This window comes from Colletotrichum acutatum (assembly GCF_030867785.1).
Source record: "Colletotrichum acutatum strain CBS 112980 chromosome Unknown BDZ83scaffold_11, whole genome shotgun sequence".
NCBI classification, from domain to species: domain Eukaryota; kingdom Fungi; phylum Ascomycota; class Sordariomycetes; order Glomerellales; family Glomerellaceae; genus Colletotrichum; species Colletotrichum acutatum.
The window spans coordinates 607,749-634,988 of NW_026849005.1; the positions used below are offsets into that span (position 1 = coordinate 607,749).

General features: G+C 54.0%; 6 protein-coding genes across 6 annotated transcripts; 2 read left to right on the forward strand and 4 right to left on the reverse strand.

The window, feature by feature from the left end:
* Positions 1–304: 304 nt before the first annotated feature.
* On the reverse strand, positions 305–1,577 carry BDZ83DRAFT_748333 (uncharacterized protein; the record flags this gene model as incomplete). The annotated part of the gene is made up of 3 exons (XM_060513598.1): positions 305–628; positions 719–1,456; positions 1,530–1,577. The coding sequence occupies 3 exons, from the start codon at positions 1,575–1,577 to the stop codon at positions 305–307; spliced, it is 1,110 nt and encodes a 369-aa protein (XP_060369646.1).
* Positions 1,578–2,461: 884 nt separating this feature from the next.
* On the reverse strand, positions 2,462–4,553 carry BDZ83DRAFT_36970 (uncharacterized protein). Its single transcript, XM_060502627.1, has 4 exons — positions 4,182–4,553; positions 3,500–3,791; positions 3,206–3,448; positions 2,462–3,151 (listed from the first exon to the last, which is right to left on the reverse strand). The coding sequence occupies exons 1-4, from the start codon at positions 4,394–4,396 to the stop codon at positions 2,786–2,788; spliced, it is 1,116 nt and encodes a 371-aa protein (XP_060369647.1). The 5' UTR covers positions 4,397–4,553; the 3' UTR covers positions 2,462–2,785.
* A 3,807-nt stretch (positions 4,554–8,360) lies between these two features.
* On the forward strand, positions 8,361–11,115 carry BDZ83DRAFT_568460 (flavodoxin; the record flags this gene model as incomplete). The annotated part of the gene is made up of 4 exons (XM_060504071.1): positions 8,361–8,540; positions 8,654–8,829; positions 8,931–9,029; positions 9,375–11,115. 4 exons carry the CDS (start codon positions 8,361–8,363, stop codon positions 11,113–11,115), a joined length of 2,196 nt encoding a protein of 731 aa, XP_060369648.1.
* An 858-nt stretch (positions 11,116–11,973) lies between these two features.
* Positions 11,974–15,062, reverse strand: BDZ83DRAFT_37186 (eukaryotic aspartyl protease). The gene is made up of 4 exons (XM_060502641.1): positions 14,781–15,062; positions 14,597–14,724; positions 14,169–14,522; positions 11,974–14,121 (listed from the first exon to the last, which is right to left on the reverse strand). Exons 1-4 carry the CDS (start codon positions 14,870–14,872, stop codon positions 12,122–12,124), a joined length of 2,574 nt encoding a protein of 857 aa, XP_060369649.1. The 5' UTR covers positions 14,873–15,062; the 3' UTR covers positions 11,974–12,121.
* A 5,740-nt stretch (positions 15,063–20,802) lies between these two features.
* BDZ83DRAFT_748337 (uncharacterized protein) lies at positions 20,803–23,242 on the forward strand (the record flags this gene model as incomplete). Its single annotated transcript, XM_060513599.1, has 2 exons — positions 20,803–20,872; positions 20,931–23,242. 2 exons carry the CDS (start codon positions 20,803–20,805, stop codon positions 23,240–23,242), a joined length of 2,382 nt encoding a protein of 793 aa, XP_060369650.1.
* Positions 23,243–25,642: 2,400 nt separating this feature from the next.
* BDZ83DRAFT_37228 (ankyrin repeat-containing domain protein) lies at positions 25,643–26,708 on the reverse strand. The gene has a single exon (XM_060502644.1). The coding sequence runs from the start codon at positions 26,630–26,632 to the stop codon at positions 25,823–25,825; it is 810 nt and encodes a 269-aa protein (XP_060369651.1). The 5' UTR covers positions 26,633–26,708; the 3' UTR covers positions 25,643–25,822.
* Positions 26,709–27,240: the final 532 nt, after the last annotated feature.

The following is a 27,240-nucleotide window of genomic DNA, read 5'->3' on the forward strand; positions in this document are numbered from 1 at the left end:
GGTCGAATTACTCGTTTGGAAGTCCCGCCCTCATATGAAGGCATCTCGGCTTTGAGAAGTTCGCTTCGCTCAACTCTATCCACTCAGTAGAGCCCTGTCACCATGACAGCATGAGACACAGTTAGGCTTAACAGTTGCATACCTACTAGACATGCCAGGGCATAGCGTCTACAAGGTCGAAACAAGTGATATTGCAGTCTAAATTGATATTCTTCGACTTGCAGCCCTACCAAAGCACAACAACCACCGTTCACCCGAACCAACCCCTAGACCCCTCTCCGGACACCGTATGTAACGTCCGCACTCACCAGTCATCCCAGCCATCATTGTCCTTCTTCGCAGCCGGTGCTGCGGCACCTCCAGTCTTCTTGCCCATAGCAGACGTACCAATCGAGCTGCCGCTCTGCGTCTGCCTCTGGTCCGCCAGACTGCTAAAGCTGTCCCAAAAATCCTTTTTGCTCTCATCCAACGGGGCCTGTCTTGAGGCTCCGCCCTGGCCCCCCTGGCTGGGACCGCCCTCGACGAAGCGATTGAAGCCATCGTGGGCATTGCGAGCACCCTGCTGCGCGACGCGGCCCGCGTTGGCCGCCGCCATCTGCGCTTGCTTTGCAAAGTCGGATTCGGCAAGCTATTTTCAAGGAGGACGTCGGATTAGTCCGGAGTTCTTCGTTCGGGCCGGCGCCGGAGGAGATATGATTGAAGTAGAAGAGTCACCCACCTGTTTCGCTGTGGGCTGAATGTAGCCATCGTTGACCGTCTTGGCCGTCTTGGAGACGGTGCTTGTGAACCAGCCGAACCCCTTGGTCAGAGCAGCCACTGGATCCTTTTGTAGATCATCCACAGTCGGGATACCGCCCTCCTTCTTCTCGGGCATGGGGCTGCTGCCGAATCCTGCGTATTTTCCTCCCTGGCTGGGAGGCAAGTCTTCGGATCGGGAAGCGTTCTCGGCGCCGAGCTTGGAGAAGTATTTGTCGTCCACCTTGACCTTCCTGCCAGGACTGGCGGCGCGGCTGTTTGTGCTGCTGAGAGGTGTGCCCGTTCGGCTGACAGGCTTCGCCGCCGGTGCTGGTGCGGGCTTCTTCTCGCCGGGAACGTACTCCTTGCCCTCGACCTTGGCAGAGAGCCTGTCCTTCCACTCCTCACCGACCTCACCACTGTATCGCTCCGCGATCGTCGCGTCGTCCCACGAGATGCCTCTCATCTTGGTGTCCTCGTGCTGTTCGAAGAAGTTGCGCCAGTTCTCGTTGCCACCCAAGCGCATCCGTTCGATCTCGACCTGCTTAAATGCGTCCATTGAAATGCTGCGCACGAAAGAAATGTGCACACCGAGACCGCGGTGGACACCGGCGCATGAGAGGCAGATGAAGATGCCGAACTTCGGGGAGGCCCATTGCGGGGATGGTGCGTTGCAGTCGCAGCAGACGTTATTCTTGGCCTCCTTTTGAATCGCGGCCAGCTGTGAGGAGACGTTGGGTTAGCGGCGAGTCGCGAAGTCGCAAGCGAGGCACTCGACTCGGGAGAAAACTCACCTTGGCGCGCGTCTCGGGATCAACCTCCCACATGGCCTTGGAAGCCATCGTGGGAAGGAGTCAGGGCTGGTGATTGGGTATGAGGGGGAAACGCGTGGCAAAGGAGAGCAGGTTGAGGTACGTGGGAGGTTGTCTTGTCGCAGAGGAGTTGTGGAGGGGCTTTCTCGATGCCGATAAGGGGTTTTGCTGGCAGTCGACTAGGGTGCGGGAGTCTGGGCGTCTGGTCGGGTTGGGTACCTTCCAGTGACTGACGTTGCCCTCAATTTCATCCATGTATTTGAGTTTCTTGGCCTAGGGGAACGGACACGTGAGCTACCAAGTCTCTGGTAACACCAACCTGCCAAGTTGTGCTTCCAGATCTATGTAGTTATCGTCATGCTCGGGTGTATGGATTCTCATTCCAGCAATCGAGGCAGTACATATTGAACCTCTCAAGTCGGTCAGGTAGTCACGGCGCAAAAGACAAGGTAAGGTAGACAGGGGGACTTCAACTCCATGGGGGCTCTGCTGGAGACTCGACAGACAAGGAAAGGTCCAGACTTTGGTCTGGGACACTTGGCTTTTGGGGCTCTGCCGCCACCCAATGATAGTCCTCGAAACGCTATACATGCACCACTGAAACCAACCACGGATTCCCACCGAATGGTCAACGAAAAGTGTCCAGGTCCTGGGAACGACATACCTTACCTACCCAGATTTGTGTGGCCATGGAACTCCATGTGCAAGCTGTGCAAGGCAGCACTCTGATAGCAGCCGTTCAGATGATTTCTGCGCACTCGAACCACATTATGCAACCTTAAAATCACTCCACGATGATGCATTCTCTGACCGATTTTTGGTATTGCACCGCCCTTTTGTATTTTTTTGCTAACTGTTAAAAGCTACCCGATTTGAAACGTTTTGCGCCAAACTTTTCCTCTTCTTTTTAGACCGCCTCCAGCTTAAGCTAATTTACAACCCAGCATAGGGTGACGGAGAAAATGGGAGGTTAGGTAACAAGTACAGAAGAGGTGGCCGGTAAGATCATGTGTATTAGTTTAGGGATGGTGGCAGCCCTGCACATCTTGTTTGGCCTATCTACCGAGAGCGAATCTCGTCAAAAGGCAGACGTAGATGTATTTGGCCACCTTTTTGGTGGGCACTTCCAAAAAGTTGAAATCGTCGTAACAGGTACCGCATCGTAGAGCTCGTAAAGGCAATGGCTCGGGAGGTTGGGCCGAGACGCATTGCCGGGGCTGTAGGGTGGTCGCCTACATTTAGGCGGTGGTGGCGGGAGCGGCGGCCGGGGTCTCGGCAGCTGCAGGAGCAGCCGCAGCCTCGGTGGCAGCCTCCTGGGTGCCGTTGGCCTTGGTCTCCTCCTTGGGGGCGTTGGCCTCCTCGTCGGTCTTGTCGGGGCTATCGATAGCGACCTTGACGGCGATCTCGCGGCCCTCAATCTCCTTGCCGTTCATTTCGGAAACAGCCTTCTGTTGAAGCTCCTCAGAGGCGAGGGTAACGAAGCCGAAGCCACGGCCCTTGCGGGGCTCGCCGCGAGCCTGAAGCTTCTTGATCATGAAGCGAGGGATGGGGCGGAGAGCGATCTTGGCGGATGAAGGCTCGTAGGCGGCGAAGAGCTCCTTGAGCTATTGAACTGTGTCAGTACGAGGCAATAAGCAGAGCCAATGATGATATCATACCTTCTCCTCGGTCAGGTCGTAGGGGAGGTTGGCGACCATGACCTTGGTCTTGGAAGCAATGCCGTCGGCGGGAGGGCCGCGCTCGCGACGCTCACGGGGGGCACGAGCCTCAGCGGACTCGCCGGCCTTCTGGGTCTTGGCGGCATCCTTGTTGGTGGCATCGGTCAGAGGCAGAACCTCAGAGGTAGCGGGAGCGCCGGCAGGAACCTCGGCGGCAGCACCCTCGATGGGAGTGCCATCCTCCTGTAATTTTGTAAGCAGCTTCTCGCAAACTGTTCCTTCACTTCAACTTACGTTGCGGCCACCGCGGGCACCACGACCGCCACGGCCGCGGCCACGTCCACGGCCACGACCGGAGGCGCGGCGGCGGTTACCCTCACCAGCACCCTCACCGTTGGCACCCTCAGTCTTCTCTCCAGCGGGCTCAGGCTTGCGGGCAAGCTGAACCGAGACCTTACGCTCGAGAATCTCCTTGCCGGAAAGCTCAGAGATAGCGCGCTCAGCCTCAGAAGGGGTGGAGAGGTCGACGAAGGCATAGCCAACAGGTCGGTCGGTGCGAGGGTTCTTGGGAATGGAGACGGACTCGCTATGGAAAAAGGCGGGTCAGTATGAGTTGTCATGTGTGACGCAAGTGGGTGGGATTTTGCGGGGCAGGGGAGGGATGAGAGGCCACGCTACAACATCGTGACACTTGAGAGAAGCGGTCTAGGCAACAGCAGCAGCAGGGCAGCAACGGAAGCAACGCGACGCCCAACCTCGATGCATCGTGAGTCAAGTGCAAACGATGCAAGCAAGTGGGCATCGATGCGATGTCAGAAGCATTGCCGTAGAGGATATGTGGGGAACAGGTGCTTTGGGAAGGTACAGCTTCCTCGGAAACGAGCTCGCACTACCGCCTGCAGTAGGCTTCTATGATGAAATGACGACAGGTTGGGGACGACAAAAAGTGACAACGAGAGGGTTCGCGACAACTTACACAAGGTAACCCTTGAAGAACTCCTTCAACTCCCCCTCCGTTGTCGCGTAGGCCAGGTTGCCGATGTACAGACGGCGTCCCTCAGCAGCGCTGGCGAGGACGGCGTCGTTGTTGGCGGCAGGCTTATCGGCGGCCTTGTCGGAGATAGTGGCATTGCTCAGAGCATTGGTAACGTCATTGACGGCTTCGGAAACCTTCTCGACGGCAGCAGACATTTTGGCGGTGTTGGTCTGGTGGATGGAGACGGAGGTTTGTGGTGGTTGAGGCTGCGTTTCGGTGAAGTGCGTGATAACAGATGACGTGCGAACTTGGACCCGGTGACAGGAACGAAGATTCGAGATTGATGGAGAATGGAAGTTCGGTGGATTAGAACTCTGAAACAATGAGGGGGAATTTTCTCAGGGTAGCTTGGTGCCCTAGAAAGCTTGAAAAAAGTTGACAGACGACGTTGCGTTGCGCGGTGACACAGGATCTTGAATTTGTGATGTGGAGGGAAAGGGGAGAGGAAAGGGATGGCTGAAGCCGCGACCTCAAATACAAATATTTTTTTCTGGTGAGCAGGGGGAACTGAGGACGAGGGTAAGCGAGGCGCAAACCCACCGAACAGCAGGTGCGGCCCACGTTCTGGGTACCTTGGGATGGCAAGAGCGGGCTCCTAGGCTGCTGTGGCGGTGCGGAAAGACGAGGGTGTGGGTGGGTACTTACCTATTGTGTCTGCAGCAGCCGGGTAGGGGGTATGGGGTAAGGAGAAGGGGGAAGGGGGAAGGGGAAGGCACGAATGGAAATGACGGCAGTGCAGCAGCTTTCCATATGTTTCGCGCCGGATGACGCGATATGCCTATTGTTTTTTGTATGATTACAATATAGGTATTTATCAACAGTAACCCAAGACAGTACAGTTCTTTTGTGCAAACACGCAGTCATAGCTTCGGTTTCACGCCAGAGACTGTTTTTGAATCATCAGGCGAGATCAAGCTGTTCACCTCATCTCTTTCCTCACGCGTCAACTGTTTACCCAATTTAAGGTATCGTAGATGCCTAGGCGCCTTAATAAGCCGAACCTTCATGAAAGGTGGTCTTGCCAACGTTGAAATGGAAGGAGGTCGGTCCCCTTACCAACCCTGGGAAGGTAAGGCGGTGGAATGCCATCCATCCAGGAAAGACCCACACGATAGTGTTGGACATGGCAGGTACCTGACAGGCCATCTGTTCAAGCCACAGAGCACGGTCTTTTCAAGATGGGCCAGACGGCAACCCCTGCTAGGAGAAGAAAGGTGCAGCTTCTTCATTGCTTCTTTTTCTTCTTCTTTCTTTCCGCCCCTTTCCATCGATGTACCTTTCGTGGACGGAGTACCGGTACCGCAACATTCATTCATATATCAGACCTTATCAGCCACGTCGGTCGTCAGTACAAGCCGTGACTGGCTGGAAGACACTTATGTTGAGCAACCCATCATCAAAAAAACATGCAACTCACACGAGAAGAAACCTGTGTGATCTGCCCAGGCGGTGACAACAGCATCGGCCTATCAGGGCGGTGGTATGACTCTTCCCCCGCAAAATGGTCGTGATGGGATCCTAGCCAAGCCAGGCCTGAACCAGTGCCCACCCGCTGATGTGCGTGTTCGTGGAGCCACTGGCCGCCAGAAATGCCACAAAGATCTCGGCAGCTACGGTCTGGTGTCTACGGAGTACGGATAGCGGACCTGACTTGTCGGCGCAGTATGTGTCGACCCAAAGTGTTTGCAGCTACCCGCGACCATTGTGGTTGCTCACGTGCGATTTTCAGTCCACAAAGCTTGGGGTCTGATATTTTGGTATCCTCAAGATGGCCCCCAGGTGCTTGCTGGCCCGATTTGCCCACGTTTGCCGCATCCATAAATCCCGATTGGCCGCCGGTATTCGTACCTTACTTCTCAACATCGGCAAGACTTGCAGCAATCAACGCGATTTTCCTGGGATCCACCTGTCAACTATTGGGAAGAATCACCTCACCCAGCATACACTCTCCTATTTCATATTGCTGGCTGTGTCCTTTGAAGATTGCTCGCAATGGTCTGGTCATAACCCTTCATATCTGCACTGTGAGAGCAGCCGGATGGGACGCTCTCGTGCAACATTATCTCGGAAAGCTCACAATCAGCCCAATATCGGCAAATCTTCCATGCTCGTTCATCCTCTGCTTATCGGTACCATTCGTGGCCTAGTACGAATAACCCTCTCCTGCTTGAACATGAGTTGATTTCTCTTGGAGCCAGTGCTGTGCAAATAACCTTTCTGCTAACGACCATAGTCAACGACCACGACCAATCTTTTCGACCTTACTTCCCGGACTGCCTCGTGCGACGGTGCGAGAGACATGAATCGGAGATTTAAATCCACGGTCCATCGCGAGAGACTGCCCTGTACGCGTGCGTCTACCGAATGGAATCTGTTTTGCCTGCTGGTTCATCTCAGCCAAACCATATATCAATGCAGTCTGTTTTCTAGGTCGGTTTGCACCTTGCAGTAGTCTATCAACCGAACTGGACGTCGAGCCAGAGCGAGCGACGGGACACAGTCGGCAGTGTAATTACACGTCGCCAGTCCCAAGCCTCAACTACGGCATTACAAGACATTCGCAGCTTGCACACACGCGAGTGACGCGACGGCTGGCCCGGCCGGTTCAGCAATGTGGCTCCGGCGGATGCCAATTCAGGGCCCATCTCCCGTCCCTGGTCAGCATCGTCCTCCCGTATCTATGGGACCGCGGAGAGATGCTTTGGCGTCCGGAATGATACAATTTCCCACGGCCCACTGGATCTCGCGGAGCGCATGAAGATTTTGGTGAGGGTCCCCTAGCAACCCACGCTAAAGCTCCATGGGCCCTAACGGTGCAATGCAGGGGGGTGGCCAACAGTGCAAAGAAGGGACGAGGGCAGAAGTTTCCCTTTGTCCCTTGTCCTGGACTCAGCTACTCCTATCAATCCCGCGCTCTCATGTCCGATATTGATGTCAACACGAGCGCGAATATCCGATGCTCAACCAACACCAATCAGCAAGGGGATGACTGTCGCGCGTACAGATCGACAGACAATCTCCCACCCAGGATACTACTGAGGATGTTCGGATAGCGCAAATGACAACTGCCCGGGCAGAATAGATGGATCCGCGTCTTCAGACCTGCGCATGCTATTTCACTTTTGGGTAGCCATCGTCAGCAAGAATCCTGAGCACGCGTGGGATTGGGTGAGGACGGAAACAGTCGTGTCAGCAGCTCGAGGCGTGGTAAGGCGGAGACCTGAGTCGTGAAGGTTTTCCCTGACTTTGCCTCATTTGTCGTCTCGCAGTAAAGCGCCTCAAGCTTCCCCACAGGAGCTTCTTCAGAATGGGGCATGCTGTCACTCGCCCTACCTGGAGAGTGACACCAGCGCCGACCTCCCGTGTGTGAGGTGGTCCCAGCCCGCCCAACCGTTACCTTGCATGCGAGGCAGCACACCGCCGCATCTTTAGTCGTTAGGGGGTCTCAGCCCACGAATCGCCGCTCTAATCTCGTTGGGATTAGTGACTGTCTAAGTTTCCGGCACTGGGTCCTGGTGCCCTGCATCTCTTCGATGGGATTCTCTCTCATCTGTGGCGCATGCAAAAGAGGTACCTGAATCTTGGGGGAGGTCGGCTGTTATCCATGCTTGTGGCTGACCGATACACAGGCCTTGACAGGCTGCCTTACGCTCGCACGCAAGAGCATGTGCCCCAGACAATTCCGAGCACTCAATGACGTTTCGAGAATTGTCTCTAAGCTCAACTATCACAAAGTAGAATCCCTCTTTTTCCAACTTTCACGTCTAACTGAGAATCCCAAACGTCTACTTGTACTTGAGTAGCTTGGAACCAACCCAGTGCGATAACACGTGACTTTACAAAGCACATGCATTTTTTTTTTTTCGCATTTTTGCTCCTTGAGAGTCCGAATGGCTCCTGCAGCTCCGATGCCGCTGGGAAAGCAGAGAAAAACATTTCCGAGAAGCTGCACCCCCGCGCTAGCAGACCCAAGAGCCGCATCTTCTCAGAGTCACGATTTGAAAGGTTCCACCCGGATCACGCTGCAGTTGGCGTTCAGAATACAAGCAAGTCCGCATAGAACTTGCCATCAGCTTTTCGCAAGCAACAAGTACGCCGCTTCAAAATCGGTTCAAGAAAATGGTCACCGAAATCACCGGTCCCAAGCCGGCCGTGGTGGCTGACCTGCCAGGCCGGTCCATGTTGGTCCTTTACGGCTCGGAGACCGGCAATGCTCAGGACATTGCCGAAGAAATTGGTCGCAATGCCCAGCGTCTGCATTTCAAGACCAAGGTTGATGAGATGAACGGAGCTCAGTTGGTAAGTCTGCTTAAGCCTGAATTTGCTACTGCAGATCTGTCTAGCAATGCACTTCATTACACAGATTGAGTCTCTGGGCACTATACCTTGCACATTGCTGACTTCTCTGGTAGAGCATGTTGCTTCAATATTCGATGGTTATCTTCGTCATATCAACGACCGGTCAGGGAGATATGCCTCGTAACTCGATTGCCTTTTGGAAGAGCCTTTTGAGGAAGAAGCTACCACCGGGCTGCCTCGGCGCGGTCAAGTTCACGACCTTTGGGCTTGGCGATAGCCTGTACATCAAGTATGTTTTTTGGCCCTCTGGTGTTGTCCCCCCTTATCGCACTCGTTGAATAACACAGGCGCTATTTTTGGTAATGATTCAACGGCTGATATTTCCCACAGATTTAACTGGGCTGCTAGGAAGTTGCATAAGCGGCTAGAACAACTAGGTGCCGTGGAGTATTATCCACGAGGCGAAGCAGACGAGCAAGACTCGGATGGGTAAGTTTCTGTCGGCTTACGTTTACTTCGCCCTCATTTCCTATTTAATTTCGGGCGGTTTTGCATCTGGTCTGTGACAAAGCTGTTCACTACACCAAGCTGCGAAACCACCCTCGTCTCTTGGGACCTTGTCTCTGTATTCTTCTCTTATTATGGATATCCTTCTCATCTAGAGCTTCAACAAGCTTTGTAGTGGACAGCCCCTTATTCACCCCCTATCGTTTGTACCCGTCTGTCGAACATACGATGGATGGCAAATATCCTGCTTCGTGTCAGAAATACCACAAAAAAACCATACCCTCCAATTTGTATCTAGTATGATGATCTTTGCTAAGTATCAAGCAGAGCGGACGAAAGATACATGCCCTGGGCTGCAGACTTGCAAAAGCGATTACTCGAGCTGTACCCGCTGCCAGAAGGGGTCTCTCCCATCCCAGAGGGCGCTCTTTTACCTCCGAGATACACCGTCGAGCTAGCCACAAGCCCAATGACACTACAAAATGGAACCTCTGGTAGCAGTGGTGAGCATAAGACAAACGGGCATATGGTACAAATTGGAGACGACGATCAGCCCGACGGAACTTTTCCCAACTCAAAGACAACAAACGTCATCGAGGATATGACACATGCGACCAATGAAATGACTATTGACGAACCTTCGCCGACGATAGACAGGCTCGAATCTCAAAATCAAACTCCCCCGGCAATTCTCTTACCCATCCCTGACGGCCATGCCGCCTCCCTCGAACTCAATGAAAGAGTAACGCCTACAACACACTTTCAAGACGTCCGTCTGGTTCGCCTCGCCGTCGAGCCTTCTGCCAATGGACCTCCCACAATAAACCCATTTGACAGCCTGACGATTTACCCAAAGAACTTCCCCCAAGACGTCCAGAAGCTTATAGACCTAATGCAATGGAACAACATTGCCGACTCTCCTCTGTCCTTCAGGTCCTCTTCCGGGGGAACCAATCTTCCTCGCGGTCTCTACATCAGCCCCGACCGACCCACAACCCTACGCGATCTACTCACGCATAATCTCGACATCACATGCACCCCGCGCCGAAGCTTCCTCAAAGAGATGTACTACTTCTCCGACGACGAATACCACAAGGAGCGACTCCTTGAGTTCACCATGCGCGAGTACACGGACGAGTTCTACGACTACACCACTAGGCCTCGCCGCACCATCCTCGAGGTCCTCGAGGAGTTCACCTCCGTCCGGATACCCCTGAACCGCGTCCTCGACATGTTCCCCGTCATGCGCGGCCGGGACTTTAGCATAGCCAGCATTACCCACCAACCCAGCCTCCCGCCCTCTCAAGGGCCGACGTCGACAACGACTTCAACAACAGGAATGAAGACGAGTATCACCCTGCTGATAGCCCTCGTCAAATACCGCACCATCCTCCGCAAAATCCGCCAGGGCCTCTGCTCCCGCTACCTCGAATCCCTGACCTCACCCGGGACCCCTCTTCGCATAACCCTCAACCGCAGCTCCGCATCCCTCCACGGGCCCGTTCACGCCCGCCGGCCCCTCTGCGCCATCGCAACCGGCACCGGCGTCGCGCCCCTCCGCCTCTTCATCGAAGAACGCCTCTCCCATCTCGCCTCAGGCGTGAGCGTCGGTGACACCGCCGTCTTCTTCGGTAGTCGCAGCCGAGAGGCAGATTTCCACTTTGGCGACGTCTGGGAGGACCTCAAGACGAAGTATACACTACCTTCTTTCACCACTACCACCACTACAGCCACTCCCGCCGATGCTACTGCTGCTGCTGCTGCTACAGCCAACGATGCTGCTTCCGCAATCACCAGCCCCAAATTCGACGTCCTGCCAGCCTTTTCCCGCGACAAGTCCGCCCCGCGCACATACGTTCAGGACGTGATTCGCAACCACCCCGAAACCGTCCGCGCCATGGTCGCCTCGGACGCCATCTTCGTCGTCTGCGGCGGCAGCCTCAAAATGTCACGCGCAGTCAAGGAGGCCGTCAAGGATTGTTTGCGGGGCGACCCGTCGAGGTACCCGGACGACGCGGCCGTGGAGGCTGCTTTTGCGAAGTTAACTTGGTGGGAGGAGATTTGGTAAAGGACAAGAGGACTGACATCGTCGCTGAGGGGGGTGAGGTACTTGGACGACCTCTCCTTGATAGAATCGTTGGAAGGGCTGGGCAGAGGATTCTGCATACTCCATAGTTCACGTGCCCAACGCAGAAGATGTAATAGACCAGACAATGAGATTGCCCTCTTGTCAAAGCAGTTGCCCTCCGGCTTAAATACACTTGGACGTGGAGATCACTATCGCGTATAGTAGACAACGTTGTGCAGATTCTCGTTCCTCCAAACGTACACTTACCCCATCTTCTCATAATTCTAGGCCGGAACCAATAGGAATCAGTGCTGTGTGCTATGCGCTACGTGCTGGGAGCCAGGCTATATATATGCATGCTAGAGGTGACCGACCAGCGTTGCTATCCATAATGTAGGGCGGGATCAAACTCGGTGTCACTGTTGTCTCTTGGTGGTGTTTTCTCCTTAGAACTACACCTATGGGAAAATCACGGGCGGAGAGAGACAGATCTTTCATTTGATTTCCATTTATTTGATTTGTTTCTCTATGATGTCGAGAGCGGAGACTAGACGAGGTGAGGTTTGTCTAGAAGCCAGAAAATGGCAGCTTTGGTGGCCTCGCCGCCTTCCCATCTCGCTCCCTTTTGAGCGTATCGCAAACAGTATTCAAGTTCCTGGTTCGACTCTGCTCGTAGCTAGACTCTGTACTCTCCATCTCCATCCGGGATAAGCTTCCCGCTTCGCGCAATCAACCAAGTACTTTCCCAAGCCCAATTTGATGGGCACCTAAACGCCGGCATGTCTGCATGCTGATATCCCTGTGTCACCCTTTCTGGGGAGACATCCTGTCCCAAACTCCTTCGCTTTATTTTGATTAACTCAAACGTGAAAAAATCGCACTGCTGAAAAAAGAAAGAGAGAAAGAAGTAGAAATAGTGCCGGCCGCTTTCTGCGGTCGTGCATTATAAGTGGTTATTCGTAAAGATCAAGTCATTTCTTGAAAGAATGGCAGGCTTTTCATGTCGTTAATTCTCCCAGCTGTAGCGTCGCTCTGCCATCTGAGGAATGTGGATGAATTCGGAGCCGTCGAGGCGTTGCAGGCTTCGCAAAGAGTTTGATTCCGCTTGCTGACTCCTCTCTTCATCCGGTAGGCTCACTTGTCTCGTCAAGTTGTCCTGAGCCATGAGTTCCTCCTCGAACTCGGTCCAGTTGCTTCCCAAGGTATCGGTAGATAGGCGATGAGCAGTTAGATCCTCAGGTACGGCAAGGTTGGTCCCTTGAGAGTATGCTAGCGGAGGAGGAAACACCTCGGGCTCTGGAAGAGACACGTTCTCTGGCAAAGGACCCAAGCAGACGATATTGGATGGGTCGATTGGTGCTCTTTGATGAGTTGATGGAGGCGGTGAAGGAAGGGCAGGCAAAGGAACGTTTGGCGGCATAGGTGAAAAGGTGGCACGGGTTGCAGTCAACGCCTCGCTCTCGGGGGACACTGGTTGAGGCAGTGTGTTGCCGGGGTTACTGACAGTGAAGGTTGGTGATGGGTACGATGGACCTTCTGTCAGGGGTGATGGGAGATCAGATAGGCGGTTCGTCCATTCTCCAACACGGGGGCTCATTGGCGATGGCAAGGAGCCATGGGTTGATGAAGAGTTTTCGCATACTGTGGGAGAAGAAGGCGAAGAGGCAGATGCCGGAGACGAAGCAGGCAATAGCCCAAACTCTTCAGGCCTAAAGGTCGCGACAGGGCTCGTGTACTGCATCGGCTTCTCGGCAGGCGGGAAGTCGGCCGGATTCTCTGGAGGGGAGTACGCCGGAACAGGACCTTGAAGTTGGAATTCAACTTTTCTCCTGGCAAGCTCGTAGGCGCTCACATCTTGCGTGTCTTCCGTCCCGAATTCGGTTTGCTCATGTACCGACTTGTTGTCGTCTCCATCCAGCTCGACCGGACCTATCGGTGCAGGCAGCTCGTACACTGCATGGTTGGCATCAGCCGCAACCTCCACAGGCTGGGCCGTGCTGCCCATAATTTCGTGTGTCGATACGCGCTGAGTCTTCTTTTTGCCCCGCACTTTTGTGAAGAACTTGGCCATTGGGCTTCTTGGCGACTCTGGCATAATTGACGACGCCGCGTCTTTCCCATCCTCCAACGATCTAGTCATCTCCTGCGTCTTTCTCTGGCGGCGGCGGTAGAAAAAGAAACCAGCAAGCATTATCAGGCAAGCTGCGATCACGCCTGCCGCAATGCCGCCCATTTGCGCTGTCGAGAGACCTGTATGAGTGTTCACCTGGGCCGGCGGTGGGAAAGGGCTATTGCTAGGCTGCACAATGCTCTTCAGCTGAAATGATTGTAAAGGCGCATCCGGGAACAGGGCCTGATGGAGAGAGAACACGCCTGTATCGTACTTGGTGATCAAGTAAGCTTCCTGAAGAAATGATCTTCCGATGATGAACGTGTTGGTCAAGTTGGAGGCTCTCCGAAGGGGGAAATAGGGCACTGAAGGTTCACCATATTTGATCGTCTCGCTCTGAAATGGGTATCGCAAAACTTGCGCAAAGGCTGCAGCTGTGATTGTGATGTTGACCACACCCGGTACGGTGAGAGGGTGGCCAAAGTCGTCACTGTTGTCGTGGCTAGAAAAGGAGAAAGTGAACGAGTAGGAAGATGCGCCTGCCTTAAAGTCGGCGTACTGTTCATCGGTGAGGGTATACAGGTTGAAGGTGTTGTTGTAGGTCAGGTTGAACGCACTAGCGAATTCATCGCAAATAGCGTCAGGGAGCCAAAGAAAGGGGGTTGAGCTGTCGATCATGGCACTGAAAGACGTGGACATGTTGGACAAGATTCTCGTCTTGGCATCCCAGCCGCTCGGCATCTCCTTGCTTTGTGGCACAGTAACTTCGACGCCACGGACCAGGGCGTGAGGCAGACCATCGCTTGGATCTAGAGAAAATTCGTTGTTATGTGGGACAAAACGGCTCGCGTCGTAGCCTCCCAGAGTGACAGAGCACGGCGTGCCAGAAATGCCCACTGCAAGATTTAGAATATTACCAGACAAGAGAGGAGCACGCACTTACTGTAGTAGGCGCCAGCAGTATAGCCGTAGCTGTAACTGGGAATCCAACCGTAATTCTTGACCGCTTGCGTCAAGGGTGATTCGGCAACTTGATTGCCAAAACTGCCCTTAGTGATGCCGAGTCCAAGATATCCAAGGTAATAGTCGGTGCTGTTGATTGACGCGGTCACAATGTTGTCCATGCTCATTCCATCCCCAGTCAAAAGCGTGCTTGAAAGCTTGTCCAGTCCATAGTCGCCGTTTCCCCCATAGCCGAGATAATCAAGACCAAGCTGCCATGCGCCCAACGGATTCCAGGATTTCGAGTCGGCAATTGTGAATACGTTGCCTCTGGCGGTGTTGCACAAGGGCTCCTCTTCATGAGGTATTAGCTTTGACATCTCTAGGCCAGAGCGCGGACTGGCATCTATTCGCTGATGAAAGACTTACTTGCAAGACAGCCACCGGACCCAATAGCCCAAAATTCAGACAAGGACGTGCTCGCAAGAACATTGACTGACTGTCCCGGCGTGCCGACCTGGAACTTCACTGTTGACCAGTTGCCGTCGACGCCGTACCTTGATTCAGTTAGAGATTAGATTGCGGACCTAGTTTAGGAAGTATTTCAGCGTACCAGTCGGTTGAAGGAGTGAGAGCGACTGCGGATTGACTTTGTGCGCGAACGATGCCAACGAGCGCCGTTGCGACGAAGATTGTTGGAAGCATGTCGTCGATCTTGGGACGGAACTCGGTGGGTCGTTCATTCGAGGTGCGCCGAGTCACCAAGGCGTCTTTGCGATGTGCATGAGCGTCCCGAGGGAAGGGCTGGCCGTGCGAAAGGGCCTCTCCATGAACCAGAGCTGTCGTCGAACCGTGTTTAGGAATCGCTTTCGTGTATCCGTATGCCGCGTGCCTGTCCCAATGCCTCACGGATCCCAAGGCTAAGGAATTTCGTGTCGAACGAGTAATCAGCCGTGAAGAGCAGAAAAATTGGGAGGGGAAGAGGGGGACACGGGCAATTGAACTCTGCAGGATGATCAACAGGAAAAACTAACTTCTGCCATCCATCGGATTGAGTGGGTGGCAGCCAAAGCAAGATAGCGTCCATGGTCATCCAAGCAAGGACAAGCCCGCGCTCTGCCAACTACGGCCAAGGGCTGTGCCGCAACAAGCAAGGGAAAGCCGGAAGGCCAAATGGCACGACGAGGGGTGAGACAAGGACCAGGCCCCCGTCCAGCACCGGGCTGGTGGTCCCGTCGCTCTTGGGAAAGCTGGGGACCGGGGTACAAAGCAGGCATCCCTGTCTTCTTATCGACACACAGTGCTTTTGCCTGCTTCAGGAAAAGTGCGAAGTGCGGCAGAGCAATGACAAGCCCTCCCTTCTCAGCATGGCGCTGCCGCCGTCGCGCCTCATCGACGACCATGTGTTCGCCCCGCAGATGGATCGAGACCTTCCGCGCCGACAAGAATCAGCAGAGGCCCGAGGGAATGGCCGACGGGGCTTCATGAGGTTGCCGTCGCGGGCGGCGGGAGGGGTCTTTCGACACGGTAGCGTAATGGGCCAGTGACATGGGAGGCAATCCGTTAGTTGACTGGTTCTGGAGACGACGGAGAGAGGCTCCATCTGCTTACCTGGCGAGCAGGGAGGATTGGGATTAGACGCGGTAGGCGAGGGCGGCGGAACTTCATCCGTCGATTCGAGGAGAGAGTCGAGGCCTTGGACGACTCGCACTTCAATCCGGAAGAGCCAAACTCAGTATGGGCGCCTCTCGTCTGTTGGCGATGGTCTGGCATTTCTCTTGGTAGCACAGGCATGCATCTAGCCCACCGATTTCATGACAGAGCCTCTTAAAGTTTTGGCCATTTCTGTAGCGGGACGCTCAACCGGTGATGAAGAAGCATGTGTAGCGCGAGCGCCTCGATAGGCTACTCTGGCGTGTCTGGCAGCGGTAAAGGATTCCATGTGAGGTAAGAAGGGTGAGGAAACCCGCTAGCTTGGCCACAGTAGGCTTTTCGAGTGTCTAGACCTCCTTTGTCTCTATCCGTGGTGTTGCTCCTCGAGATGCGACAGGCTACAGGAGTCCAACGTAGCGGCAGTCGGGACGGCCGAGCGATTTGCAAGCTAGGCGTGTTGTTAGACAGGCCACTGCAGCGGATGATCCAAGGGGTAGCAATCTCGATAGACGTTGAAGGGTTGCGATGGCAGGCTTTGGTTTGTGACTGGTCACATATATCAAGTTGCCTGTTCAACCTTGAAACAGAGGGCTACGGGTTCATGACACAGGTTTGCTAAGCTTCGATGGAGGGAAGTCAGCCTCTTCTTACAGTGGACGACAGACTGTCGCCGACAATGCCGTTGTTGACAGGTCGCCGATGTGTTTGCTTTACCTCGCAAGACGGTGGTCATGTTGCCAAGGGCGTGGAGGCGAGGTAATCATAATCTACCTGAGCCCTGGAGGGGCATGGAGCTGAAGGTCCGAGGCGAGGAAGTCCCTGGATTCTCCCGCCGGATCTTGTCCCCGTTGGCCTTCAGTCTAAGGTACCTTAGGTATCCTTAAAGTAGGTACAGATACATGACTTGCGATGGTTGAAAAAGAACACCCGACCATCTTACATAATAATAATAATAATAATGGGAAACCGGGGAGATAGCAATAACGACCCATGGGCTTTCCGCGACTTCCAAGTTCCAACTTTGGTTTGTTCTTTCCCAAACCCCAAACGGCGCCTCTTCTACCTCAAGAAGGAAGGAAGTTGGCGACCCAAGCCATCGGTTGAACCGTGCACTCAATACTCGTGCACACAGCAGTTGCAGGTTGTCACTACGTACCTGAAGGTAGTCACTGCCGCATTGATTGCCTACCCACCTCAGAGGCTCCCAGTGACAATGCCCTGCAGGCAAGCCAGTCAACCACACTTGGCCGGAGTCTCCGTCTCTTCCTCTCTCTTCTCCTTCTTCCTGCATATTCAATAGTCAACCATCCGTCATCGACCACGACTAACAAGACGCTACTTTCTCAACGGCACCGGTGAATAGACGGATAAGCCGCCATTGACATCTCGCGAATCACAGCTGATGTGGAGACGAGTAGCCGAGTGCAACTGAATCTTCACTCCCTTCCAAGTTCCCCCTCTTCCCGAATCCCAAGAGATTCGGCCTGCGACACTGGGCCGGCATGCAGACATCGAACCGGACCACCGACCACAGTTGCGGCCACACGGCGTAGTAACAACTGCACATCATGGTCCCGCAAGGACGGGTTTGCCTCGACCCCAATGTGACGTGGGCCAACTGATGGATCCTTTATGCGTGCCCTTCTTCAACTCAATTGCCCTCGCGGGCTCTCGCCATTCATTGGAATCATTGCCAAACATCCGCGCCACAGCTGAACAATATCCCGACATCTTATCACGCCGCTTATATGCCAATCGCCAGGGACACCTCTATTCTGGGTTCACCTGCGTCCTCTGACATCGCATCGCCATTTCGACTTTGTGCTTCGCTCCACTCCATCGCCATCCTCGTCGCCTGTTCGCCTCGTCTCTTACATTTTGCCTCTATTGCCTGCTAGCGTCCAAGACATGTTCATAGGATTGACAGCTTCCGCTCAGACGCTTAGATGACTGCATCGCAGCCACACCTACCGCCACTGCCGACCAGCCCGCCTCCTTCAAACTGCCAGCATCGATAACGACAGTGCGTAGACTGCTTGGTGCCTCCCCACAGTATGGAAGCCCGGTGCCGGGATGTGGAAAAAACGCCCGCGCGTTGAATCTGTCATTCCTCAAGCTCCACCTCATGTCGATAACTTCAAACCTAGAAAATCTATCGGCTTCTTCGGACCTCACCTCACCTCTCACCTGTCGCCATTTTGAGTTATAATGAAGGCTATAGCTGACAGCCAAGAGCCGTGCGAAAGAGAGATCAACAAAACAAGGTTTTCACTTTCAATGTTGGAATTTCATCAACATGATACACCTCATCAGCCTAGCCAGGCACAGAACTTACAGTACCACATGCACAACCTGGCTGCATGGGGGGCGCTAGCCAAAGGTAACCGGAGAGAGGGTGCCGCGGAAGGGAGGTTGGAACTCAAAGCTGCTTGTCATTCCCAAGCCTGTTGTTCCGCCCTCCGTCGGCGCGGGGCCTGCGTCTTTCGGCACATCCTCGCTTGCCATCCCTCTGAACTGGAACCTTCAGCGGCATCAACGACACATTTGCATCTGTACTCATGAGGATTCACCAGTGAAGGTTGGAATCCCAATTGCAGTGTCAGCCAGTCGCGAAAGTACAGACTTTGTTCCCTAGAGCGAGCTGCAGAGAGCCAATTTCAACACCCCTGACTCGCAGTCTGTGCTTAATACAAACAGTCATCGGCAACGTCAAATTGATCAACACCATGCCATTAAAGTGTTCTGTCACAATGCCATGGCTCGGCAACTTTCAACTGCATCAAGGTGCCTTGGCTCGTCGCATTGGCTGAGTGCCGCTCAAGAGTGCGACGCGATACACTGATGAGAAGTCAAAACGCGTCATCTGGTACAACGTGTCAGGCCGCTGCGGCGCCATGGTCTGATGTCGGTCTTCACCGCAGCTGTCAGACGCAGGTCGGAAATGGCGAGAAGCCTTTCAGGCCCTGGCGCCCGCTCACTCATTGCCCCCACGTGCAACGGTGCGCTAAACATGGAGGCCGATTACGGACGATTTATTCGTCATTTTGGAGAGGCAGAATTGAATGGTATCATCCAATCTCTCTCCTAATGCCGAGCGGAGAAAGTGCGCTAGGCCTGTCTTGATAGACCTGGGTTGACCCTGTTTACAGTTCTTTGAGCACCAGGTGACGAAGTATGGTATATTGAGACGTCGAAAGCAATGTTGAAAGCCCGAATCGGCAGAGTAAATGATATTCAACCCCTCTGACCCTGAAGTTCCACACCACGAGCAGGATCAAGAGTAAAGCCATACCGTACGTACCTCCACGCCTCCTTTCGATCAGCCCTACATTTTCATGCATGCCGACATCTGCGTGCCGTGTCAATGACCAATGATCAATGGGCAGCTGCTTGGCTGCGTTACACGGAGCATAGAACCGACCTGCAGCGCCAGTACTGCCATGTTTGCCAGCACGTTGGGCAGTCAATTTCACATGACTGATAGGTATTCAGGCCGGACCTCTCTGAAGTCTGAACCTCTCTGAGACGCACAAACAATTCAAGGTGTCTGCATGTCCTAGACATTTTGCACTCCGCACATTTAGACGCACATCTCCCGGACGCACGGTGGTTGCACCCGTGCCCACTAAGGTAGACTTCGGCTCAAGCGGGCCACAACAAATTGTCTCAACCCACCGTCATCGTCAACAACTATCCGAAGTGTCTCTCGGAGGGAGACGAGCAGACGACGTACAAAGCTAGTTGAGACTACCAACCAACCTCTTCACGGATACAGAGTGTTATAGGCTTAGCCTTCAAGCACTAGCCGCAAACGCATTGTGGGCGAGAATTTCTCGGTGTGCCTGGGCGATCTTCCTAGGTGTCTTTGACAGAATGTCGATCATTTCTCCTCCCGCCAAATACTGATAGCCACTATATTGCTACCAGGTCTTCATACGTACAGAGTACTCATTGTCAGTTATGAAGCAGCTCCTAGATAATCTATGGACTTCTCGTCCCTATTGTCATAAATCCACAATCGACGGCTCAAGTTGCAACCAAGCAAATCTGCGTGGCCGACCCCTCCCTTCGACGGAGACCAAATTGTCTTAGACATTTCTAGCTCGTGGCCAGCACTGCCCTCGGTTGACACTAAAGACTAGCAAGAGAGACACTACAGCACGTTTCTTGACTCGAACATCAACGAATGGAAGCGAACCAAGACGATGCTTTTCCAGCCGTCATTGACCAGCAATGGTGGACTGTCCGATGAATCTTTCCCCCCTTGCAGTCGCACACCGTCTTCTTGTCTTGGTTTTTGAGGAGCACTGACGCCAAAGTGTTGCTACCTAGACAGAGCTCGTAGTTGGAGACCGAGTCTGCAAAGATGCTCTCTTACTTAGTGCAACTTGAGCAAAAGCTTGGGGCTGGCAGTACTGCCGCCGGTACCAGCTAAAGCTCCGGTGCCACTCTGTCGCGTCGGCCCCTTGTCCTTGAAAGGTAGTTCTTTGGTGGTCACCACGACGCTAGAGGCCCAGCCGCGTCGGTTTTGATTGACGGCGGGCCATTTCAAATGAGATGGCTCCTGTCACTGCTACACTACATCAGCGGCACACACAAAGCCGGGAAGTTAAGGTGCAATGATGAACTAACCAACTGGCTGGCTCCCCTGTTCTTCCTCCCGAAGTTGCCAGGTTACGCGTCGGCGCACCCACCTTACGGTCCGAAGACAGCAAAGAATATGAACCCCTTCTACGCCCTAATCGCCGCCCGGTGCCCGGCGTACATGGCCGTTTCCTCGCAACTTCATCGCCCGAGAATCCCGCTTCATCTCAGACCTTGCAATGCGCGTGTGGGCTATACATGACCACTCTAGAGCCACGAGTACTTGGTCGTCGTCGCCGTGTCAGTTCGTGTGTCACGGCTACGAGTAGGGTTGACCGTCAAAGGGGGCAAGGATGCGTGGGAGAAGGAGGAACTGCGATTCGAGACGACGCATTGATATGAAACTCCTCAAGCTCGCGTTGCTTTCCCTGGCGGCATTCTCGAACCCAGTCCAAGCTCTGCAATTTGGTAAGCTGGCTGATATTTGATTTTTTAAAAATTGACCGAGAAGCTGACTGCATGGCAGTAAATCACATTCCTCACGGCAGGAGACAGGCCGTCGGCTTTAATAGCACGACATCATCGACCGCAACAAGCTCTGTACTGCAAATTACGTCTTCATCTACCAGCTCAATCACCCAAGCAGGAAACCCGTCAACTAGCACAGTCGGGACCGAAACTCTCTCATCTACCTCAATCAACCAGCTAGCACGATCTCAAAGTTCAATAGGGATCTCCTCAGTAACAGGAGAGTCAAGGATAGGCAGCTCATTTTCGACGACATCAGACGAAACCAGTTCGCAGATCTCGGCCGCCGCAGGAAGCACACTGGCCCTAGCCAATGGCACAACGCAAATCACAGCCCTTGTCACCACGACAGATGCGACGACCTCGCAATCCAGCGGATCATCTTCATTCACTGGAGCCTTGACCCCCTCCACTGCTTCTACCCGAGATTCGACGTCAGTAGGTTTCAACATCGCGGCCTCTGGCAACCAAACCCGTACTGTGTTCACGGCGTCTTTATCGGCAACTCCCACGGGTATCAGATCTTTCTTTTCTATCAGCAACGTTTCAATATCCGCGTCACCTAGCGGAAACTACACAAATGGAAATTATAGCGGCTCGCCCACAGACGATGGCGGTGGGGATTATGTGACCTTGACACTCAAGGGTGGTTATGAGCCACCTGTTGTCTGCATATCGACTACACAGGGCGCCGTACCGACAACTTGGTCAATAGTATACACGACAACAACGACAATATTCGGGGATCCTACGGATTACACTCCACCGGAACCCGAAATCACGATCCCAATCACCTGCAGTCCTGCGGGTCTGGAAGAAGGCAAGGGGAAGACAAAAGTGTCTGCGAGTGTTTCGTGTACCTCGGAGGATGGTGTGGATATTTGCACGACCGAAGCTCCTCAGTTTCCAACCTTTAGTTCAACCCTTGGTCCAGAAACGACTGTCACTTTCGTCACCACGGCCAAAAATCCTTCTGTGGTCTTCTCGCCTATCAGTACACCCCGATACGGTCACGATCCTGAGACACAAGCCCCGCAAGACAGACGCTCATCTGCGAAACCCACAGCAAAGCCAACGCCGAAACCGACGCCCTCGACGCAGTCACCCAATAACGATCCGAGACCATCTGGCTCGCCACGTGAAAGTGCCAAAGAACCGCCCAAGGCGACCTACATGATTACCGTAGCGCCAACCAAGATCGTTATCAACGACCAAACTTTTACGCAGAACGATCCTTCAGGGACGACCAAGGTGACGGTCAACGGCGATGAATTCACGATTAACCCGAGCGAGGTCATTGGCGGTGGGACGATCGTCGATCGGCCTGGTAACGTCGGTCGAAGCACCATGGTCCCATCCAGCACGGTGGTGGGCGACTTGCCTATTGTGATTGCGCCCGCAGGAACGCAAAACGTCGTTGTCGTCGGCGGGACGACGTTTGGGGTGCAGGCTACCCCCATAACGGCTGTGGTGGAAGGCCAGACGATCACCATTGAGCCGTCCGCCGTCATTGTCCCGGATCAAAACGCTCCAATCGGCGGTGCAGCTCCGGTAACGACGGTGGTGAAAGGGCAAACCATCACACTTGTGCCATCAGCGGCTGGTGTGTCCGGAGAAATCGTTTCATCCGGCCGCTCTGCTCCACTAACGACCGCGATCAATGGGCAGAAGACGACAATCCAGCCATCCGCAGTGGTGGCCGTCCCCAAACGAACCGTTTCGATCAGCCGCACGTCCCCAGTCCAAACGGAGATTGTCGTGGCAGGCGGCGAGATGATTACTGCCATTGGCCCATCTGTGGTCGTCATTCGGTCGACCACTTTTACATACGGACTAGTTTCAACAGTCATCACAAAGGTTGTAGATGACGATACTATCTCAATAGGACCCTCTGGGGTTTCTGTGCGCAACACCACTGTGGGAGGACCCGGGGCAAAGGCAACGGACACCACTTACGAGATCGTCGGCGGTGCTTCAGTCACGCAAGTCGGGGCATCGGTGGTGGTTGTAGACGGCACAAGCTTCACGGTGGGGCCAGGAAAGGGGACAACGACAAAGGTGTTCGGCGGCGAGACCATCACGATTGGTCCGTCCGGCGTGGTCGTTTCGACGATTACTCTTCCGTACCCGTTTGGGCCGACGGTGATTACCACAATCGACGTGCCTTCGACGGCGGCAGCGCCGTCGCCGGTGCCGTCTGAGACGAAGAAGAATGGTGGTGGTGCCGTCAGGCCAGCGAGGGCACTGACGGGGTTGCATTTAGAGGTTTGCATAGCGATCGGCGTCTGGGTTCTGGGGCACATATTTTGAGACACGCCAGGGACATGACATGTGCATGTCTGTGTGTGCTACTGGCGTCGAACGGTTCTTCTTTCTCTTTGGTATAGTGCAAAACAGGGCACAATGGATAACCGAGGGTCGTGTACATTGTATAGAATTAGGAATGGGGCTCTGCAACGACGGGAAGGGCTGAATTTTTTGACACCTCCCAGGGGAGTGAAAGGAATCATGATGGATGGCGCGATACGGCAGGAAACGGCAGAAGCGGAACGCGGGGTTCTGATGCAGTCCGACCCTGTCGTCAACGACGCCGACGAACTGTATTATTACTATGAGGTACATCTTAGAATGTAAACATACTCCATGCTACGAAGTGAAGAGCAGCAAGCAGGGCCACCACCAGGGGCGGCAGCGAGGCCACATACTCAGGCACGCCGCACAGCCTTCCGCGGGTTACAGGAATGCCAAGCCCCCACACCGCGGCCGATGGGGCCGGCCTCCGTCGGCGCCGACGGGCTCTCTGGCTGACAGGTTTTTGGGGGTAGGTGCCGAATGATAAATATGACGCGCATCATCTCATCCGATCTTTGCTGCGTCCTGGTCCTGGGTGAATACCTGCCAGATTTGGGATGGAAGGCTTCTGGGAAGGGGCATGGGTGATGTGATTGGTGCATTCCCCCGCGTCCGCGCCTTTACGCTCATGGCCTGCTGGTGAGGTTTGGGGCTGGAGGCGAGGTGGTTCAGATGATACACTTGCGCGAGTCGAGGAACAGATGATGGATGGACGGACGCATGGCGGTGGTGCGTGAGGTGAAGGGTGGGAGAAAAGAGCCTCTTTCTTTAGCGGGTTGTGGAGTGGTGGACACGGTGTGAATGTGCCCCAAGCGAGGTGGATCTAGATCTACGCAGTCGACGTGGGCGGGCTGGCGGGAGAAAGGGAGTGGAAGGGTAGATAATGAGGGGTCAAGTTCGGGATTCCCACATGGCTACCTTACAGACGTCACGGTTCCCTTGTCTCGGGGAGGACGAGCGACGGCTTGTTTTGGCTGGCGGAGCCCCTGGAAATCGAGCGCCTGGGTGTCCAAAAAAAGGATGTACCCATGTTTTTTTTCTTCAGCCTTGGTGGTTCTCATTGTGTCTAGTTCTTCTCTCTTGGGTTAGGTAGGTAGGTATTCTTGCTGTTTGAGTCTCTCAGCCTTGGGCGTGGAGTTGACATGGGGTCAGCATTTGGTTCTATGGGATAAGGATCGTAATATCACACGTTCAAACTGCCCCCTCGCCTGCTCCCATGTCTCTGGACGCCCGCGCATTCCCGCGCGCGAGCGCCGTGATAGAAGGGATCTTGAGGCCGGAATATCTATTGGGTATCTGTAACCACGACCTGGTCTTCCGCCTATCTCGCCTACTGCGTCAGTCCAATCCAGTCTTCTAGAAACGTCACAGCCTGGAGAGAGAAGAAACCAGCTCTTTAAACGCGTATCAGAACGCAGGAACAAGCTATTGGCGTTGGAGCCTCTCACATCCCACACGGCCCAATCTATTCACGACCATTCACTGTGTGGGGTTGGGGAGAGTTCGAACGCCAAGGCATCTAGACTGGACTTATACAACTCGGACGCTATGCGGCCGCATGTTTGCGGTGGATTTGAGATGGAAGTTGATGGTTTTACGTATATTGCATATTCTCTCAGCCCTTTTTGGGGGGTCTTGTTTAATCCGCTTCTTTTGGTGTTCTGTGTTTGGCGAGGGATAGGTACGACGTTGAGGCGTGGGTTTGGGTTCTATTTTCTGTTTTTGGTTCCTGTTAGATGTTACTCTTCCGTCTGGACGAGGCTTACTTTGTGGGGTGAGTGTAAGTCAAGCTTCAGCAGCATTAGGGAAGAAGAACAGGAAGGCGAGGAAAAGATTCTAGAACTTCTTTTCTTAGACGGTGTCACAGCAGTGGTTGAATGTTTGACGGCATCTGCCGACTTGAACCCTTTCCAAGAAAAGGTATCCAAACCGCCTGATTTCCTGCGCCTATACTCATCTCATCATGCCACATTTCTTAAGGGGGGTCATTATGCTGTGAAGGCTGATATGTTAGTAGGAGTGATATGTGCCTGAATTTCAGAGGTTTAGAGTAGATGAATTTCTCTTGGGAGGGGAGGGGGGCACGGGGTCCGGGGTCCGGGGTATCGGACCTTTTGCTGGCGCGGAGGTTCGGGCCGGGGAGGGAGTTTAGCGGCCGGTTCCCCAGAGGACGGAAGAAATTGTCTTCCTGTTCCGACTCGGTGCCCGCGGTCCTCTGGTTTCGCGGTGCTAGATTGACTCTGGGCTAGGCGGACGGTGTGTTGATGGTATAGTGCTTACCGCCCAAACTTGCCAACATCCACTTCGAATGACATTTATAGTATAAGACTCGCGACAATAGAAACTGGAAATGGAGATGCATTTTCTAAGTCATTACGTCTTAGTTTTCATGGACCCGATGGGTTCACTTTCATAGACGACGCACTACCACAGAAGAAGTATGTAACTAGAATCTCAGAGATGCGGTTCGTGTAATTCTTAGAATGGGAATAAATAGATGGATCAAAATTGGTAGTTCCGCTGCCTCCATCGCCGTCGCTATTCCTTGTCGTCTTCTCCGATCTTGTCCTTTTCGCCGAACAGATCAACAACCCTTCTTAATTGTCTCGCGACCGCTACATCAGCGGCGGTCTTGAGGTCTTGGTCCTCCTTGTGGGGATCAACGCCGAGCTCCATCAGCACTTGGAAAGACCTCTCGACATCTTCCATCTGGTCCCAATTGACACCTGTGTCTCTAACATTCCTATCAGCCACAGCGTGCAATAACGTCCGTCCCTTGGCGTCCACGGCCGTCAGGTCTACGCCAAGCTCTATAAACATAGCTAAGGAGGTGTCGTGAAACACATCGTGGGCGATTGCATAATCAGCGTCGCGTGTTCCCTTCCACCCAGCTGCCATGAAGCTAAACACGGGTGTCTCACCCGAGGCGTTCCGCGTGTTGATGTCAACGGCGATTGCTACGTCTCGAAAGAGAGTAGCCGCATCGCCGGCCGCTGTCTTCTCACCTACCAAACGGGGCGCGATCGTATGGAGTGCCGAGTTGCTTGTTACTGGGTCGGGCTCGCTCATCTCAGCACCTGCTGCCATGAGGTGGCGGATAGCAAAAGTAGACATCTGAGAACGGTCCTCGTACTTCTCCAAGGCGAGGTGGATAGGTTTGCGGCCCTTGAGATCCGCCATATGAACGGCGTCTGGGCCGTGGTCTACCAGAGCAACGAACGCTTTCCGATGAGGCTCATCGAACTCAGTATCAAGTGTACAAAACCAATGTAATGGCGTGCGACCCTCATCGTCCGCAAGTAGAGGTTTTGCTCTGTGCTCTAAGAGGACGTGGACTGTATCAGTCATTACAGTCTTTGGCCTTGCATCCTAAGAGCACGTTCCTATATCAGCATCGGAAGACCCCCAAGAAGCTCGTAAATCATAGCACTATATTGACTGTAAACTTACCAAGTAATGATAGCCGGCTCGGCAGAGGGGAATGCAGGCTGAAGCCAGGAGTGTGCGGCCGCAGCTACCCTTGCGGTTTATGTGCTCCCCAGTACAGCGAGGAATCAACCCAGCAATCAGGCCGCGGTCCTCTATGATACGTTGCAGGGCAGAACTGCCATCTGGGTAAGTGGCCCAAGGATCAGCACCCCCGCACAGAAGCAGGTCTATGATAGCTAGTTGCCGCTGCTCATAGTCAGCCGGTGAAGAGGAACTTTCGGTTGGTCGAGCCGCCTCATGGAGTGCATAACGCGGGTTTTCAAACCGCTGGTGCGCCCCCAATTCGCGATGAATCTTTCTTCTGACGTATTCTTCTTCAGTTTCCTCTTCCTCTTCCTCTTCCTCTCTTACACCCTGCTGCTCTGATTCCTCAATGTCCCTGTTGTGGTACTCGGCAACTTGTCGGTGACTGGCCACCTGCGACAGCTCGTTTGGATCCCCGCCAGCGTCCAACAGCAGCTTCACCG

Excerpts from the sequence above, each read along its gene's own strand:
- BDZ83DRAFT_37186 (XM_060502641.1), bottom strand. The coding sequence starts at position 14,872 with ATGCTTCCAACAATCTTCGTCGCAACGGCGCTCGTTGGCATCGTTCGC. Across the intron at positions 14,725-14,780 it reads CTCACTCCTTCAACCGACTG|GTACGGCGTCGACGGCAACT; the intron begins GTACGCTGAAAT and ends AACTGAATCAAG. Across the intron at positions 14,523-14,596 it reads GTCCGGTGGCTGTCTTGCAA|AGGAGCCCTTGTGCAACACC; the intron begins GTAAGTCTTTCA and ends TACCTCATGAAG.
- BDZ83DRAFT_37228 (XM_060502644.1), bottom strand. The coding sequence starts at position 26,632 with ATGACTGATACAGTCCACGTCCTCTTAGAGCACAGAGCAAAACCTCTA.
- BDZ83DRAFT_36970 (XM_060502627.1), bottom strand. The coding sequence starts at position 4,396 with ATGTCTGCTGCCGTCGAGAAGGTTTCCGAAGCCGTCAATGACGTTACC. Across the intron at positions 3,792-4,181 it reads TTCTTCAAGGGTTACCTTGT|CGAGTCCGTCTCCATTCCCA; the intron begins GTAAGTTGTCGC and ends CTTTTTCCATAG. Across the intron at positions 3,152-3,205 it reads ACGACCTGACCGAGGAGAAG|CTCAAGGAGCTCTTCGCCGC; the intron begins GTATGATATCAT and ends ACAGTTCAATAG.